The sequence below is a fragment of the Physeter macrocephalus genome, unplaced genomic scaffold (assembly GCF_002837175.3).
Source record: "Physeter macrocephalus isolate SW-GA unplaced genomic scaffold, ASM283717v5 random_200, whole genome shotgun sequence".
In the NCBI taxonomy this organism is placed as follows: domain Eukaryota; kingdom Metazoa; phylum Chordata; class Mammalia; order Artiodactyla; family Physeteridae; genus Physeter; species Physeter macrocephalus.
The window spans coordinates 12,691-30,312 of NW_021145485.1; the positions used below are offsets into that span (position 1 = coordinate 12,691).

General features: G+C 53.9%; 1 protein-coding gene and 1 long non-coding RNA gene across 3 annotated transcripts; one reads left to right on the forward strand and one right to left on the reverse strand.

Annotated features, from left to right (window-relative positions):
* The first annotated feature begins 2,866 nt into the window (after positions 1–2,866).
* On the forward strand, positions 2,867–6,686 carry LOC129391842 (uncharacterized). Its single transcript, XR_008616599.1, has 3 exons — positions 2,867–2,930; positions 4,422–4,614; positions 6,344–6,686. It is a non-coding gene; the product is annotated as an uncharacterized lncRNA (long non-coding RNA).
* A 4,198-nt stretch (positions 6,687–10,884) lies between these two features.
* On the reverse strand, positions 10,885–17,468 carry EGR3 (early growth response 3). Of its 2 annotated transcripts, XM_055082643.1 has the most exons (3): positions 17,170–17,293; positions 16,690–16,742; positions 10,885–15,876 (listed from the first exon to the last, which is right to left on the reverse strand). In XM_055082643.1, the coding sequence occupies exons 2-3, from the start codon at positions 16,727–16,729 to the stop codon at positions 14,867–14,869; spliced, it is 1,050 nt and encodes a 349-aa protein (XP_054938618.1). In that variant the 5' UTR covers positions 16,730–16,742; positions 17,170–17,293; the 3' UTR covers positions 10,885–14,866. The 2 variants fall into 2 exon arrangements, with proteins under 2 accessions (XP_054938618.1, XP_007126383.1); XM_007126321.4 differs by lacking the exon at positions 16,690–16,742 and having other exon boundaries at positions 17,170–17,468.
* Positions 17,469–17,622: the final 154 nt, after the last annotated feature.

Here is a 17,622-nt window from a genome sequence, read left to right on the forward strand (position 1 = left end):
TGGCTTTCATGGGGAATCCTTGCAGGTCCTATAGGTGGCGTAGAGAAGATCTGGGGCGATGGGGAGGATTGCCCTAGCCTGACCTCGCTCCAGGCCTGGCTGCCAGTGTCCACCCCCTGCTGCTGTGGCCGAGACAGCCCCCAGACACCGGCAGGGCAGGTGGCAATTATCCCTGGGCACTGATTACACCGCAGGGCCTTCCAGAGCCCCAAATAGCAGCTCAGCCTGGCACAGGAGTGGGGGAGGAGAAGGGTCCCGCTGGGGAAGAAGGGGCAGGACTGAGAGGGTGCATATGGGGCGGATGTATTTGGAAGGACTGTGGGGTGGGGGAGGAGCTCACCACGTCAAGGCTTCTGCCTTTCAGGCAGGCGAGGGCCATCAAGGAAAAGAATGAGGTCCCCGCTGCCGCAGGCTACTCCAGCCTTCCTGAGGGTAAATCTGGCCACCCGAGAAGGTGGTACCCAGCATGAGCGGGGATGTAGAGGGGGTCTCACAGCGTAGGAGGGACCAGTGGCGCCACTGAGGCCAGACCAGCTGCCCGCCTCCAGCCCTGACCCGCGGCACCTCCGGAGTGATCAGCAAAGGACCCCCAAAGAAGGCACACAGGGAAGGGAAGGGAGGCTAAGTGTGAGGAGGGGGTCGGGGGCACAGACTCCCCAAACCCCACAGGGCCAGGCCAAGGTCTGTGTGCAGTACAGGTCTTAGACCCTCCTCCAGCCATCCCTTGCCTCACATGGGACTGCAACTGCCCGGGCCCCACGGACCCTCCCACAGGGTGATCTTCAACCAGAAGTAAAGCCAGGTGGCCGCAGACCTCAGAGGCCGGGCTCCAGGAGCCGGGGCCACGGGGTGCCCTGCAAGAAGAGGCTCCTCGCCCCTCCGTGTCTAACTGCCCTCCCTCCGCCCGAGCCGCTGCCTCTGGACCTCTCTGAGGTGTCACAGAGGGCTTGAGACCTGTGGGGCCAGCAACTCTCCACAGCGAGGGCTGAGCAGGATGGGGGTGGAGGGAGAACCCAGTTTCTCAAGCAAGTCAAGGGAAAGTCAGGCGGCTGGACCCTGAAGGCGCTTGGGTGCAGTGAGCCGCAGCTTCCTTTGGGGGCCTCTCAGATCTGCCGCCCCCAACCCTGGATCTGGCATCTTTAGAGGCTTGCTTGATGCAGCAGCATGAGTGCCCAGAATGGCTGAATGGGAGGAGCGTGAAAACAAAATAGAAAAAGAGCAATATATTCCCCAGCATGTACCCCATTTCCTTCTTGTGTAAGTATAGATTCCTCTGTGTTTACCTCCCGCCCGCCCCCCCACACCGGAACACACACTTTGAGAGTCTGCAACCATTGCAGCCTCCCTTCCTGTCGGCCCGGGAGGGGGCTGAGCTGCCGGTCCTTCCCCCACACCCAGGAGCTACAGCTGAGGGAAAACCAGGGCAGAGTTCTCCCCAATATTTGCCACGCTGGGGACGAGGCCAGGCAGAACCTGGTTTCCCAGAAGCCCTTGACTGTTGTTGTTGTTGTTGCTGTTGTTTTTGGTGGGGGGGGTGGTCTCCTGGACCCACCGTGCCCAGCATCTGCACTCCTTCCTTCCAACCTGTGGGACCCAGTACCCATCTGGCAGCACCTGCTTGAGGGCCACCTGTGAGTCCTCCAGGCGCAGGTCAGAGAAGGAGGCTGTCAGTGGCTCCAAAGCACCTCTCCCAGCAACTCTGCTAATCCAAATAAGATAGGGAAAAGGCAGTGGGAGGAAATGATAGTTTCATGGTTATTTTCAGAAAGGAAACAAAAAAAAAAAAAGATGCAAACAGGAGCACACCCTGCATTTTGGTGCAAAATCTAGGAGTCTTGGGGAAAAAGAACCTACAGTTCTTCTTTCTTGTCCTTTCACCAGATGCCGGGGAGGGGCTGCCAGGGCTGCTGGGGACCTTGAGCTGCTTTCGTTCAGGGGGAAAGGGAGGTGAGGGGCTTAGGGAGGAGCCTGCAAAGACCCTTCTGATAAAGGCAGGCTGGGGGAAGCTGAGGCATGTCTGTCTTGTGGGCATCCAGGGGCCCACCCTTTTGGGGGTGGAGGAGTTGGAGGGATGGGGTGGAGGAGCGAGTGGAGAACTGGGAAATTCTGGAGCTGATGCTTGTAAAGCACAGTGGCATGTGTAGGATTGGTGGGCTGGGAGGGTGTGTTCTAGGAGCACAGCGCAGAAAGAGAAATCGAGAGGGGGAGGGAGGGCAGGAGAGACTGCTTGCGGGAGAATTAAGTGAGGCTGCTGTGAGCATGTGTGCAGGGCGCGTACAAAGAGGGGAGTCCCCCCCTCCCCGGCCTGCCGCCACCGGGCTGCACACAGAAGGGACGGCTGAGGGCCCCGCCAGCTCCAGAATGCTGCGTGAACAGAGGCCAGAGCCCATCTTCTGGTCCCCAGAGGGAAACTGGACTTTGCTCTGTAACCTCTGGGGTTTCCTGGACGATGTGGGGGGAGTGCAGAGGGAAGTGGTGACCTGAACCTCTGGCGGCGGCGTGGGATGGGGTGGTGTCTGGAGGCCTGTTCTTGGATTTGTTTGGAGATTCCTATAAGAAAGTCTGGAGAGACTCAAGGGTAGGGGTATGTGGATGGGAGAGAGGTGGGAGCCGAGGAGAGAGCTGCTGGGAGAAGGCTGGCGTGCCAAGGATGGGGAAGAAGCGAGCTAAGACTCCCAAGTGGGTGCAGATGAGGTGCTGTTCTCAGAGTAGGGGCGAGAAAGAGCTGAGAATCAGCAGACCTAAGAGAACCGGAAGAGGACCTTGGGAAATCGGCTGGCCCAGGGTCCTGCCTGAGGCAGGCGAGGTATTATTATCCCCATTTCAGAGATGTGTCATCTGAGGCCCAGAGAGGTTAGTTGCGGCGTCCAAGTTTCCTGAGTACTCAGAGAAGGCGCTGCAGGGGAGAGCTGGGCAGGAAGCAAACTCAGGTGATCTGTTGGGTGGTCAAATGGGTGATGGAGGGGTCTATGGTGCTGACATAGGGGGACCCACCAGGTATCGTTCCAGGGAAGACAAAGGTAGGCTGAACATCAGGAAAATCCCAGTCCCAGGAGGCCCGTAGGGCCTCGGATTCTCCTTACGTGGGAGGGATGCGTCGTCCCTTCCAGCCTGCTAAACCAGACCAAGCCCTGGGACCTGGGAGAGTTGGGGAGGAGGTGGAGGTAATGACTCAATCCATCTGACACAGGCTTGACCCAGGGCTGGTTGGGAAACCCAGCAGACGCTCCAGTGGGGTGAGGGGTGGAAAAAATAGGTGATGTTTGAGATAAGGGAGAGAGGGTGTGCAGGCTGGAAGGCGCTGCTGGTTCCAGGCAGCCTGTTAGGGAGGAGGATGGGCTTTGGGCTTTGGGGTTGGAAAGAAGGAATGAGGTTCCAGAACCTTCTGAGAGGCCTTTCCCGGTAGGAGAGGTAGAGGCTCAGGTGGTGGGTTTGGGGCTAAAATCCAAAAATGGAGGACTCCCAGCAGTATGAGTCTTCAGGGTGGAGACCCAGAGGCAGAGCTCCCCTCAACAGGGCAGTGGCTCCTGCCAGGAGCCAGCCACCCTCCGGGGCCTTCCAGTCCATGGGCGGAAGGCTGACTATCCACGCACCTCAGGCCACTCTGAGAGCATTTGGACTGAATGGGACCCCAAACCAGGGGACCTCACTAAATGCCAGTTTCTACGCACTTTGCAGGCAAATGAGGGAGAGAAAGGGTTAAAAAGCACCTTCCCCAAACAATCACAGCGAAGGCCAGAAGGAAGTAGAGTCAGGGAACAGAGGGCCCAGGGAGCCAGGGGGGCTGGAGAGAGGCCGGAGTGTCTGAGCAGCAGGAAGCAGGGTCATTAAATTCAGGCCCAGGAGGCCCGGAGCAGAGGTCTGTCTCTCCCTCGTCCTGCCGTCCTGCCGCTCTAGGCTCTGGCTCGGCCCCGCCGTGGGGAGGTGCAGGGGTGGGTCTTGTGTGTACTGTGTGCTGGTCGCAGAACACCAGAGCCGGGGGTGCTGTATGGCTCTACCACTAGCACCACTCACCTTCCTGCTAGGACTTTAAGACCCAGAGGAGGACTGTGAATTTGCAAGCATCATACAATTTTGTCCTAATCTCAGAGTCAAGACCAACAGCCAGATCGCCTGACTCCTGATGCAGTGGAGCCCAGAGGTGTACAGTTGTTTGATGATATAGATTCTCATTGGATGTAAATTTCAGCTCCCCAAGACCCAGAAGTTTCTGTGAAGCAGGGACCATTCCTGAGCTTGTCACCTCTGGGCCCTGTGTGGTTTCCTCACCTGATCTAGTAGGAAGAGCCCAGACCTAGCTCCTAGCTCTGCCGGGAACATCTGCCTGGAATAGTCACCTGTCAAAGGAGAAAAGCATCCCTCAATAGTCTTCTTCAGGTTTCTGGGACAGAATAGCTCTTTTTCACAATTTTACATTGCAGCACATCTGCTCAACGGCCCTGTGGAGAGTAGGGGCATTAACTCCATTGTACAGATGGGAGAACAGAGGCTCAGCCAAGTTCCAAGATTGACCTATGGTCTAACAGAGGGAAAGGCAACGCTAGGGCTGAAGCTACGCCTTTGGTCTTTCGGCTGAGAGCCTGAGCTCTTCCAACAGCAGCAAAGGAGAAGCAGGTGAGTGGGCTGAGAAGGGGGAAGGCAGAGGTCTGTCCATGTCTGGAATTGTGGAAGCTGAACTCTAAGTGCCCAAAAGAAAGAGGGTGTGGGGCGGTCTTTGCTCCCAGCTTACCATCTCAGGTTCTGGGCTGAGGAGCAGGCAGGGAGGTCAGCAGGAGGGATTCTCTGCACGGACCGAGGAGAATCAGAAGATGGAACCCCCATCCTACCCCCTCGCCCCAGCCCCAGAAATGGCTGCCCTGTAGCAAGAAGTAGCAACCAGAATGTAACACAGGGAAGTGTCATCTGGGTTGGACAACCTCCACCAAGCCAGCTGGGCCTGCTCCAGAGATTCCAAGCTGCTATGTTGTTTCCTGGGGCCTGTGGGCCACTGGAATTTTCTCTTCCTCTTTGGGGAAAAGGACAAGAGAGTGAGCAGCCTTACAGGCCACCAGGTGAGCATCCCAGGTAGATCCACTCTACCTAGAGTCCAATGGGATAATTCACAAGAGACCGTAGCACAGCACTTGGCAGGTAGTAAGTTCTCAGTACTTTTGAGGTTTCACTATTATTGTGGGACCTGGGAGAGGACTTTCTAAGATCCCCCAGGAAGTTTCCCTCAACCCACCCTTACCTCCCCCGCCTCCCTGCCTCCCACTAGACTCTGATTTAGGTGCCTTACTATCAGGAACCACCATCACATGACACCAGGCCCCATGTATTGAAATAGTCTGTTTATGCATCTGCCTCTCCCTTGACAGAATGGAAGATCCTCGAGGGTAGGGACAGTGTCCTGTGCATGTTTGCCTTTGTACTGCCTGCTGCTTCCCTCCCCTCCCCGGGGCAGGCACTGGACCTGCTTTAATACAGTTTTGCTAAATTAATGGATAAATGAATAGATGCAAAGAAGCTCTGGATGATGCCAAGTTGCCACGGAAAGACAGAGACTGATGGGGGCTTTTGGAAAGACGCGAAGTGGAAGACCAAAGAAAAGGCAGGGGGAAGACATTTTTCTTCTCCAGAATGAAACTGCTCAGACAAGTGTATAGAAATGATAATCCAAGACTAAGATTTGCAACAATCCAGGGAGCTGGAGCTTGTGGATGGGAAGATTGTGGATGAAGTGATTTCAGGAATGTCCCATCTTACACGTTCAGGGCTGGGGTAAGAATATGATCCTATCAGAGGAACGTGGCCATCCACCAGTTCTTTGCCAAGGCAGGAGACATGGCCAATGCAGCCACAGAAGGAGGGAGCTGCCTTTGCAGGAGCAGTTTCTGAGAGATGAGGCCACGGGAGATTCCCACTCTCAGGTTGGGCAGCAGGAAGGGTCATCCATCTTATTAGGAACTTGGCACCAAGGCAAATGGCAACGGGAAGAGAAAGGGTTCGCAGGCTTTGGTTCTCAAGGGAGGCAGTTCTGTCTCTCTGTGGACAGGCTGGAGTTTAGGAGGCATTGGTGGCCTCTGAGAGGACGTGGAAGAAAGTTTAAGAAGACTGCAGTCAGGGAGATGAGGAAGCCAAGCAGGGGAAGGGGGCTTTGAAGGCTGAAAGGAGAGGCAGCCTAGGCAGAGGGAGAGGACACCCAGGCACAGGTCGTGGCTCTCCCCAGGGGCTCAGTGGCGGGTTGGCGGGGGCTCTCCCTGACCATGAGTCTTCAGATTGTGTTTGCTTTCTCTGTGATCTGGTCCCACGCTACCTCTCTGACTTCTTCCTATGGCTGACCCCTTGCCTCACTCCTTTCCAGTCACTCTGGCTCCACGTGATTCTGTGAATAGCCCAAGAACACCATCACCAGGACCTTTGCACCCTCCATCCCCTGTGCCCAGAGCGCTCTTGCCCAGAGGCCCCTGTGTGGCCAGCTCCATCACCTCCTGCATCTGTGCACAAAGGCCCCTTCCCGTGAGGCTGTCCTGGACCACCCTGTAACGTATTGTAACCGGCTCGCCAGCACTCCTCCTTCTTACTCTGCTGCATTCTTCTCTGCGATATAGATCACAATCTGACATAATATGTATTTGCTTGCTTGTTTTTTACCTGTTTCTGCCCTGGGGAAGAGAATCTTTGAGAATGGAGGGATTTTTGTTGTTGTTCACGGCTATATCCTTCCATAAATAGTTATTAAATAAATGAAGCAATCAGCACCTTCTTATGGGACCCTCCACTGATAGTCTGGATCTGAAATCCTGGTTCTGCCTTTACTGGATGTGTGATCTTGGACAAGCCATGGGACCTCCGGAGGTCTCTATTTCCTTACCTGAAAAGGAGTGTTGGACTAAATTCCCTCTCAAGGTCCCCTATGACTCTACAAATCTAGGGGAACCCACCCAGGGGGGTGGGATGAGGTAAGGGCCCGGACATCCCTGGTTCTCTCATAGAACATCACTTCCATTAAAGCCTTAGATGGCACTTCTGCTCCCAGACTAGGGTTGGGGGTGGCAGTGCCACCAGCCCTGGGGCTGGAAGCTGAGAACTGGCCAGAAGGCTGAGGTCAAGGACTGATGACTAAGAACAAGTCTCAGATCCAGGGTGAGAGACTGTCGGGGAAGAGCTGGGGCTGTTGCATTTTATTTAAATCCCTGGTGAGGATCAGGAAGCAGGCAATAGCTCAATGACACATTAATTAACTTTGTGGGTGATACTGGATCAGGAAGGTGTTACATCCACCCACAAAAGGACTTGGGAAGGGGTCAGGAACCAGGTCAAGAAATGGCAACAATGAGCAGCCGCTGTGGCCAAGAGGGGACAGGACTTGTGTCCTCTGGTCAGATTGGGGGTGGAAAGGATCCATTTTCAGACTACAGATGTCCAGTGGATGGCTGGGCTGGAGAGTGGCCGTGAGGACTGCAAGTTCCTCTGGCCGTCTTTGAATTGGTGTGCCCATCCCTGGTGGAGCCAGAGCCCTCTTTCTCACATCTGGGTTTGGAGGATGGGGAAAGGGGGCAGGGGCAAGGGACAAGGAAGATGAGTAACGTTTATGGAGCACCACACTGAAGCAGGCACCATACACATCACTTCTTTTGAACCCCACAAGGCTAATGATCAGACGGGAGGAAAGTGACGTCCAGAGAGACTAAGAAACCTGTTGACAGTCACACTGCAAGAAAGTGGCAAGAGGTGGGATTCAGATCTAGGATGGAGGTGGTGATTCCAAAGCAGGTTAAGGGCCCCAAAGGAAAAGCTGGAGTAGCTGCTGGGTTATCAAACTGCCTCTCAATTTTCAGGACAGAGACCTGAGTAACACGTGCACCCAAGAAAGCTTTCCTTACTACCCTAGGGTCACGCAGGAACCGGAAAATTTTCTGCTTTCCTGCTCAGATGGCCTGACCTTCCTAAGTAGTGGGGAGAAGGGAACAAGGAAGAATAGAAGAACTTTGGGCACCCGGAGGGGAAAAACCCTCAGGAGTAAAAGCGCCAGAGCTCTTGCAGCCTGTCGTTGAGAAGAAGCCAACGTTCCTGGAGGCCCAGTTCTGTCCTGGTCACTAATCTCCCTCCCTTTGGTGGAGACAGGGACCTGATGCATTCTGGGTAAGCGGTCAACCCCTGGCGTGAACCACCCCAGAGAACGCAGGGCCACAGACAAGGGTAACTTCCCCCTTGGAGGGCTGGGCTGTCTCCAGCCTCAGGGGCGTTAAGACATCTCTTTTCCTCCAGGGAGCTGAGAGATGGAAGCATTCCTGAGCCTCTCGCTGGGAACTCAGTGGGTGATCCCAAAGGGGACTCAAGTCTGCTGTTGGCCGGATTAGAAAAGAGCATCTGGTTTTGGTCGGGTCATGATGCTACTGTGAAAGGTCCGAGGTAGAGACGGCTGCAGGCCCTGGGCAGGCCTCATGGGGCGAGCCACCTGAAGGGCTAGTGATCACGCTCCATGCAAATGAGAGAACATCACTGGAGCCATGATGGAAATGGAGGGTTGTAGAGTCCTGGAGGCCCCCAGGAATGGGTGAAGGAGGAGACTGTAGGAGCAGAGTGGGGTGCCTGAGGTCCAGGAAAGGCATTTCAAGGCCCAGAGATTGCCTTCTTCATCCTTCATCCAGAGACCTTGAGAGCAGAGCAGGATCTCAGTAAACCAGCCCCATGTTCTTTTAAGTAGCCAGCACCGTCTAGAACCTTGTATTCTCTAATTCTTGTTTGCGGCATTGCGTCCATGATCTGTTTGCATTACCTCCTTAGTAAGATTGCTCGGAAACCTTTCTTCTAGCCATCTGTGTGTTTGCCAGAAAGGAAGACATAGTTTTTTCATGCCCAGGTCAGTGGGCAGAGGAGCGCTGTGCCCCTGGTGGCCAGGAGGGGCAGCGGCAGGGACAACCCCAATTCCAGGGCCCAGATGAAGCAGTTGTGATGAGGATGGGGGATGAGGATCCCAGGCAGGAGAGTCAGGGCCTGGTCCCTTCCTGCTTGGGCATGCACACGTCAGAGACTTTAGCACAAGTTGGGGAAAGCCCCGTGACACTGCCCCCAACCCTGGCCCACCTCTGTTCTTGTAGAGGGTTGAGAAAATGATCATCGTGGAAAATATTAGAGGTGGCATGGATGGTAAACTTCAAGCAAAAGGAGCAGTGAAATTTCAAGACCTGGGATGCTGGGAGAAGCTGATGAGACCAGACATGTTCCAGGCCTCCTTAGATGACTGATGGGGGAGTGATCATGTCCTCAGGGCTGTCCCAGGGACTGCTGTGACCAAGGGGCTCCAAGCGTCACTCAGATCTTCCCCCTTCTTCTGGAGACCTCATTCCTCTCCACACAAAGAGTGGGTTTTCTAAAAAGAACCACTTGAGATAGATTTAGGATTCTGACCTATTTTTAAAACCCCATGGCACCTTTTAGAAAGTCATTTTCCCCTAGTCGTTAAGGTTTTTGCCAGTATGATTTCTAGTCTTTGGGACACACAGAGGTCTCCTACTTTCCCCGGGTTTATTATTCCGGGACACAAGGGGAGCTGATCAAGGCTGGGAAAAGGCAGCTCACAACCCCCTCATCTATGGCAAGCAAATTCTGGACTAGCAAAAGGGCATCAGTAACGATTGGCCATAGCTACTGCCTACATTCACTGGAATCCATCTTCCTATTCCTTTTTATATACTTGTGAATAATACATAGACACACACACACACACACACACACACACTCACTCACTCACCACCACCTCACCACCACCACCTCACCACCACCACCACAACCACCACCATATAAAAATATAAGTAAGCTATTCCTTGCCCCTAGTTCTCACAAAGTATCTTCTCATTTGTATCCAATTCCATTTTACTGAGTACAATTTTGCAAAGAGTCATCACCTTCTATAGGCCACTCCAGAGGGGTATGTGCATGGGGGGGGGCATCCTTTCATTCACCCCCAAACAACTTAGGGTTTCCACACTTTTATGCCTGATTTTGTTCCTAGGCCTCTTCTTTGCAAAGCCTCCCTTGATTCCTTCTCATGATAGCCCCATCCAGGCCTTTCCTCTACCATACCCCCGCTTCACCCCTAAGTTTCAGGGTTGAATCTCCTCTCCCCATATTTACAAAACCCAGGCAGGTTGGGTTGCTGGTGTGATGCTATCTGGGGCAGCCTTATCTAGCTACAAGGTGTGAAGCAGAGATTACACCACACAGGGCTGGTGCCAGCCAGGCAGGCTGCCATATTGCCAAGTAACCCAGTGGTTGAACAAGGATGGGTTGAGCAATATGCACCAATGGGAAGTGAGTTTATTAGTCATGCCGCATAGTACACTGTTGACGAAAGTATCACTCCTGAAGGCCTGGCTGGATTGGAGAAGGTGCAGGTGGGGCTGAATGCTAACTGCGAAGACACCCAGTGAGCTATCTTCTTCTGACGATGTTCACTTGAAAAACACATAGAAATCTGGAAGGATTCATCCAGTTTAGCAAAGAGATGGATTATATGCTCCATCATTAGGACTTTTTGGCCATCTTGATTCCCTCTGTTAAAAATGAAGGATACCTCCTTATGGCCGTACACAAAGTTGCAGCTTGGAAGTTTCAAAGTTTCATGAGGTTAGAGAAGGGAATTCAAGATGGCAGCCAGTGACCTAGAACTGTGTGGGCGAGAAAATTTAAGACTGCGTATTGCGTTCTTGTTATTGATCTCTTACTTCAAAAACATTCTTTTCTAAGGCCAGAGCCCACCTCCTCCACCCAGGTCTGCCTTCAGTGTCTTAGTAACTATAGCCAACCAGAAATACCACCCACATTTTTCACTGTGATGGGCCTACATGGAGGGCAGGATGCAGGGGTGGGGTGGGGTGGGGTGGGGTGGGGTGGCGGGGGTGTGTGATAAGAGCAGTTTCTGAGCAGGGACACCTTAGTATAGTTCTGTCACTGTATGGCTGTCCTGGATGGCACCCCAGGCGTTGAGACACTGTCCCCCATTCATAGTGTCATGCTACATTGACATAGCTCTGTATCAGACACCAAGCCCCTAAATGTTGCTGAGGCAGATAATATGCAAAATGCATGGCTGAGAAACCCAAGCAAGAGGGCAGGCAGGAGACAGAGGATTGATCTGTCCAAAGACTGTTCTAGAACAAGCCTCCCAATGATAAAGGATTCTAAAAATGATGGGAAATTAGGTGAAGGGAGCAGGATGGAGATGTGGACACAGGAAGGAAGTGGAGGGTACATATCTCTTCAAGAGAAACGGAGAAAGCTCTAGGGCTGGCAAATAAAGTCAGTTAAGGAAAGGGAAGGTTCTGGAGAAGAAAGCTCATAGGGTAGGGAAGCATCACTTCTATGGGAGATAGAAGTTGTAAGATGGGAGGGATTACTGCCCTATAAAACATTCCCTGTATTTCTCCAAATTCCTGTGTTCTTTCTTCTCTTCTAAGCATCGGATCTTTGGGTAGCTCATAAGAACTAGGACACCCTTTCCCAGGCAGCTACAAATAGTGAGGCCTGGAGAATCCTGTCCAAGTGGGACTGCGTTGTAGTGCTTTTAAACCTGATTTTTCCCAATTATCGGACCACCAAAAAGCTTTCAATCTCTCTGGTTATCTTGCCAACACTGAAGAACCCCCTCTCAAATCTCCATTTGTTTCTCAGGCTTCAAAACGTCTAGCAAGAGTAATACTCAGTGTGGCCGCAGAGACCACCGCAGGTACTATTCTGGTGTCCCCTGAAGCCACCAGAGAAATAGTTCATAAGCCAGGAGATCCCCTCCCTTCTACTCTCAAATACCCATTGGAAACCAGAGAGAAAGATTCTAGAAGGTTCCAGTCATCAGCCCCGGCTCCCATGAGCTTATCTAATCTGCTCACCTAATCTTTCTGGCAGTTTGAGGCTCCCAGAAGGGTGGAGGAGAATCCCTAGAACCACAGTAGAATTCTCTGAGAACCACAGTAAACACTCAACATTGAGTTTGAAACGCCAGAACCCGCACGAAATTCTAACCAACTTCTAAGAACACCAGACTCCATGTTTCCACGGTGAGGGGTTTCAGAGCAAGAACCACAAAAACCAGGCGTAAGAACGTATCAAACCAACCACCAGCCAGAAACAAAACAAGACAAAAAACAGGCCAAACCAAAACTTTATGCTATGAAAACAAGAAATAAAATAAGGAGATTTATAGGCCGGCTGATTGTCAGCAAACACAATATATTTACTGTATTAGCATTTGCTCACAGTGCAAATGGTACAACATTACACCATTTCAATATTTCAGTTTTTAAAAATGCTGTTTTCATTAACTATATTATATTGGCATAACAATGTGACAAAGGAGCAAATGAAATGTTGGTGAAGAATTTCACCTTTTCACGATAACAAGCATATTTTTTTAACCTTAGTATAAGGTACTATAAATCCAAGAAATAAAAACATCCACAAAATATATTACATCTGGTTTGTCTTTTTCTAAGTACTCAACTTTATACAAAAGTCTTTCAAAAAATATCATTCCCCATAGGTTTTCCTGTTTAAAACCTGATTTTTTTCCTCTCAGTTCACATAAGTTAGAGTGCATTTTCTTTTGCTGTTTTTTTCTTAAAACATGCAGACATATAAAAAATCTGGATAGCACAACCTTTTGGCAACAAAGCTATTTTTTCTCTTAGTTTAGCTTAAATGTCTGAGAACAGTTTTATTAAAACAAAGGAAAACTCAGAGTTATCATGCAGTGACATGCATATACCAGAAGGAGCAAGGAAAAAATATTAAAGGATATCTGATTCCTCCTTCCAGCTTTGAAATGACCAAAATTTTTGTTTTTAATAATCATCACATTATAAAAAGTATTCAGCAAAATACTGTCTCTGCAAAGAAAGATTTTACCCTTCAGCTGAAAAAATATGGGCCCTCCCGGCAAACTTCATCCACTTCTCTCTCCTTCTACAAAAAGTCCAAGTACCTGGAAGTCCACAATCCCCTGCTCTTTGATTTTTTTCCGCCCTTTCACTAGACTCCTTTAGTATTATCTCTCCGCCACCAAAAAAACCGGTGCTTTTTTCTTAAAAAAAAAAAAAAGTGGGAAATGCATAAAGTGACTTTAAAAACAGACATTCTGTAAACTCCAGACCTTTGTTCCTTCTCTCTGGGCAGCTTACTGACCACAGGAGAAATAACGCTAACAGGGAACAGTACATTCAGGCAAGACTGCACTGGAAGCTGTGTCAGAGAGTAACCTTCCCTACTACTCCACTTCCAAAGAGTCACCCCTGTGTGGAGGAGGCTGGGTAGGAGGGGGTGCCTGAGAAGAGGTGAGGTAGGGCGGGGAGAAGGTGAGACTGGGGTATGGAAAATATGTGCCTCATTCATCAACATGGATAAATGCAAACATCCCCATAGCTTTGAGGAAAATTTGGACAGAGATGTGTGTATATGTGTGTATATGGATGCATATATACGTACTCACACACACATACACACATATGTAGATATAATCTCATCAGTTAAAGTTTTCATAAAAAATAAATCATTTAAAGCTGTAAATGCCTACAAATTCTCTTTATTCCAGTGCACTGCACTGGATAGCCAAGTACCTTAGAGATTTTATTTTACTAGGAATACATAGTGTGTGCATGTTATATATAAATGTATATATGTGTGTGTGTGTGTAGACACACATATATACATACATACACACACACCATATTCATAAATTTGAATTCTACCTGTTGTGTTGGTGATGACAAAGAGAGAGAGAGAGAAAAAAAAGGCTGCATTCCCATTAATGGTGGGAAGAGAAATGGGTATGTGAGTGAGAGAACAAAAAGATGGTAAAATGGGGTGGTTGGTTGAGGCCTGCCTTTTTGGAAAAAGATTTGGAAAGAGATGGGAAAAGGCTTAGAGGGCAGAAGGGAGAGGAGAGGGGAAAAGGGCAGAGGGCAAACTCAGGAACAGAGATTTTAAAATCTCTGGGGCCGAGGAAACACATTTTTTTAAAAGGCAGGTTCAGTGATGGCTGCTTCTTCTCCCCGAAGATCAAACTGCCCTGAGGCCTTGAGAGGGAAGCGCTCAGAAAAGGAGGGATTCTGAGGGGCCAAACCCTAAGCGGCGGTAGCAGCACCGCGGCGGCGGCACCCGAGGCATTTCTGTAAGAAACATTATTTCGGAGCAGATGGAAGACCGTCTCATCCCGCCACGTGCAGGCCCCCAGCGGCCTGGGGACCCGAGGTGGGGAAGAGTTTGGGGTGGACATAGCCCAGTTCAGCTCAAGAGTCTCGCACACATACGTGCGCGCGCGCGCGCGCACACATCACACACACACACACACAGAAACACACACGCACACATAACACTCACACGAGCACGCACACTCGCGCGCATCCCCGCACGCAGGCGCGCGTGCGTGCGGCGGGCAGCAAGCTCTGCGCTTTGGTGCGCTCCTTACCCCCTCCCCCTCTCGGGTCTTCGATGGGGAACCGAGGGAGACGTGGGGGGAACCGTGAGGTGCTTGGGTCCAGCGAGGCTTGGGCGGGCCCAGCCTTCAGTCCCCCGCAGGTCCTTGGCCCGGCCCGGCGGCCCCTGGATCAAGACGATCCCAACTAAACAAAGCGGGCTAGACGCCACCTTTCCGCCCCCACGCCTTGGCTAATGGGGGGCAGCAAGGGGAAGGCGCCTCCTGCCCTGGCCCCCGACCGTTGGCCGGTGTGAAAGGGTGGAAACGGGGGACAGCGAAGGGAAACAAGGGGCCTTACGTCCATGGAGAGGCCAGGGCGCGGCCCCTGCGCCTCCGTGGCTAGCTTTCCGGCTGCATTCAGGCCAGCAGCCGGGAGACACTGAAGGGGAAAAGTGTGATCTGGGGGCCCGAGCCTCAGGCGCAGGTGGTGACCACAGGGGCCAGGGACACCGGGGCCGCCGAGGACGCAGAAGGCGCCCCCCCCTTCTCCGCCTTCTTCTCCTTTTGCTTGAGGTGGATCTTGGCGTGGCGCTTGCGCTCGTCGCTGCGTGCAAACTTGCGCCCGCAGAACTCGCAGGCAAAGGGCTTCTCGCCCGTATGCGTGCGGATGTGAGTGGTAAGGTGGTCGCTGCGGCTGAAGCTCCGCATGCAGATCCGGCACTGGAAGGGCTTGTGGCCCGTGTGGATGCGCAGATGCCGGGTCAGCTCGTCCGAGCGGCTGAAACGGCGGTCGCAGCCCTCCGCCGGGCACGCGTGGGGCCGCTCGTGGAGCGGGGTCTTGCTGGGTCGGTTGGGGTACTTGCGGGGCCGGATGGGCTTGAGCGTGAGCGGCGGCTGGGGCAGGCTGCCAAAGCCCGGGTGGATCTGCTTGTCTTTGAATGCCTTGATGGTCTCCAGTGGGGTAATAGGGGGAGGGTTGACCCGGATGGGGTCCATGCCCTGGAAGGGCTTGTGCTCCGGAATGGAGCCCATGTCGTTGGGGTGGTGGTATAGGTTGTAGTCAGGAATCATGGGGAAGAGATTGCTGTCCAAGGCCGGTTTGGCCGATTGGTAATCCTGGGGGGAATAGGCGAGCCCGGGGTTGCCCTGGGGGTCGTGGAAAGACACAGGCTCCGAGTAGAGATCACTGCAGTTAGAATAGGGGGGCAGCGCCGGATACATGGCCTCCACTTCCCCTTGCGGCGGCTGCACCATGCTGGCCGTGGAGGTTTGCGTGCTGAGTGCCCCAGAGGCCGGGGGCACCCCCAAGATGCCGGCGCTCATGAGGCTAATGATGTTGTCCTGGCACCAGTTGGAAGGGGAGTCGAAGGCGAACTTTCCCAAGTAGGTCACGGTCTTGTTGCCAGGGGCTGGCTGGAAGGAGCCCGAATAAGAGAGTTCCGGGTTGGGCTTCTCGTTGGACAGACCGATGTCCATCACATTCTCTGCGGAGAGCGGGGGAGAGAGGGGAGGGGTGAGTGAAGCCGAGTCGGCTCCCAGGCCGGGGCGCCCAGGTCCTTGCCCAGGTGTGGAGGTGCGGCCGGGTGGAGTGCGCAGCGCATGGGGTAGGCTGCGCCAGGCGCAAAGCGGGCGGTGCCGCGCTCCCGGGCGCAACCTGGATACAGCAAAATACTACTGATCGGGGTGTGGAGTGGCTGCTGCACACACACCGCACACGCCGTACACACACACACACACACACACACAGAGGCGCGAGCGCGAGAAGCATTGTTGTTATTCCCGAGGTGGGGCGGGCAGGTAGCTGCAGCTACAGGTAGTTTCAGACCCGGAGCGCGCCGGGCTCTCGCTCTCCAGCGCACACAACTCGGCCTCTTCCCCTAGCGCTGTCCGCGCCGGACCCCGCGCCTCTCCTGCCCCGACGAAGCCCCCGGTGCGCACTGCGCCCGGGGAGCTGACCCGGAGCGCTCCGACGCTTTGTCCGCGGCGCGTAGAGGGGTGCTGTCCGCAAAGGGAGCTCTCCCGCCGCCTCCCCCAGCCCCAGCCTCCTCCGGGCCTGAAGGAGCTTTCGGCTTTTGCTGGAGGGGGAAAGCCCAGCCTCAGCTTAGCGAGAGTGGAGGGCGGCGGAAAACCGGCCGGTGTCTCCATGGCGGGAGTGGCCGCTCTTCCCAAGCTCCTCGGTCCGGGGATCGTCCCCCGTGGCAGCCCCCGCGCGGGTGGGCCCCCACCTTATCCCCTCCCCGCCGTCCCCACACCCCCACGGCTTTGCTGAAAGCCCTGGAAAGGCAGCGTCGCAGTACCTCTCCCACCGCGGGGACTCCACGCCGCACATGGCTCCATCCCGGGTGGGAGGCTGAGGGAGTAAGGGGGGAGAGCGCGGGTGAAAAGGGACGTTGGGCTCCTCCCGGGAAAGGGGGCGACAGCATTACGCCTTGCGCGCAGCCCGGCGATCGCGCCCCCTAAGTGGAGAACCCCAGAGCCGCTTGCACCTACCTCCCTTCGGTCGGCGGCTGCCCCCACCCGGGAGAACCGAAGCCTCTACCGTGGCGTCGCCAACCGAGCCTTCCCGATCGGGGAGGGCGGGAGGAGTGGGTGGGAAAAGCAACTCGCCCCCCGGAAAATTCCCAGCGCGCCCCCATCTCTCCATCCATCCATCCATCCATCTCTCCATCCATCCATCCATCCATCCATTCATCCATCCATCCATCCATCCATCGCTAGCTCGTTCCCTCCTCTTCCTCTCTCCCTTTCCTTCCTCGCCGCCTCCCCGCCGCCCTTACCTGTAGCCATCTGATTGTAATGGGCTACCGAGTCGCTGCTGCCAGAAAAGAGGTTGAGCGCGCTGGGGATCTCCTCGGGGTACAGATTGTCAGGCAGTTGGTTTAGCAAACTGCTCATGGTCACCGGCAGCTTCTCGGCGAGTTTGCCGGTCATAGCACTCCCGAGCTGCCGCCGCCGCCGCCGCCGCCGCCGCCGCCGCTCGCTCCTAACGCAGCTTCCAGGCAAGCGGCATCGGAGAGGCGATCCGTGGTGCAGGGGAAAAGCATGCGAGAGGGAAAGTTCGGGAGGAGGGGGGAGGGAAGAGGGGAAGGGGTGGGCCTGGGGAGGGGATCTTTTCTTTTTTGGGGGCGGTGGGAGAGAGGGCAAAGCAGGGTAATCCTCTTGGGTGCCTCAGTTGGTGCCGTAAGAGGCTGGGTCGTGGCGGGGGGGGGGGGCGTGGGTGGGGTGGGTGG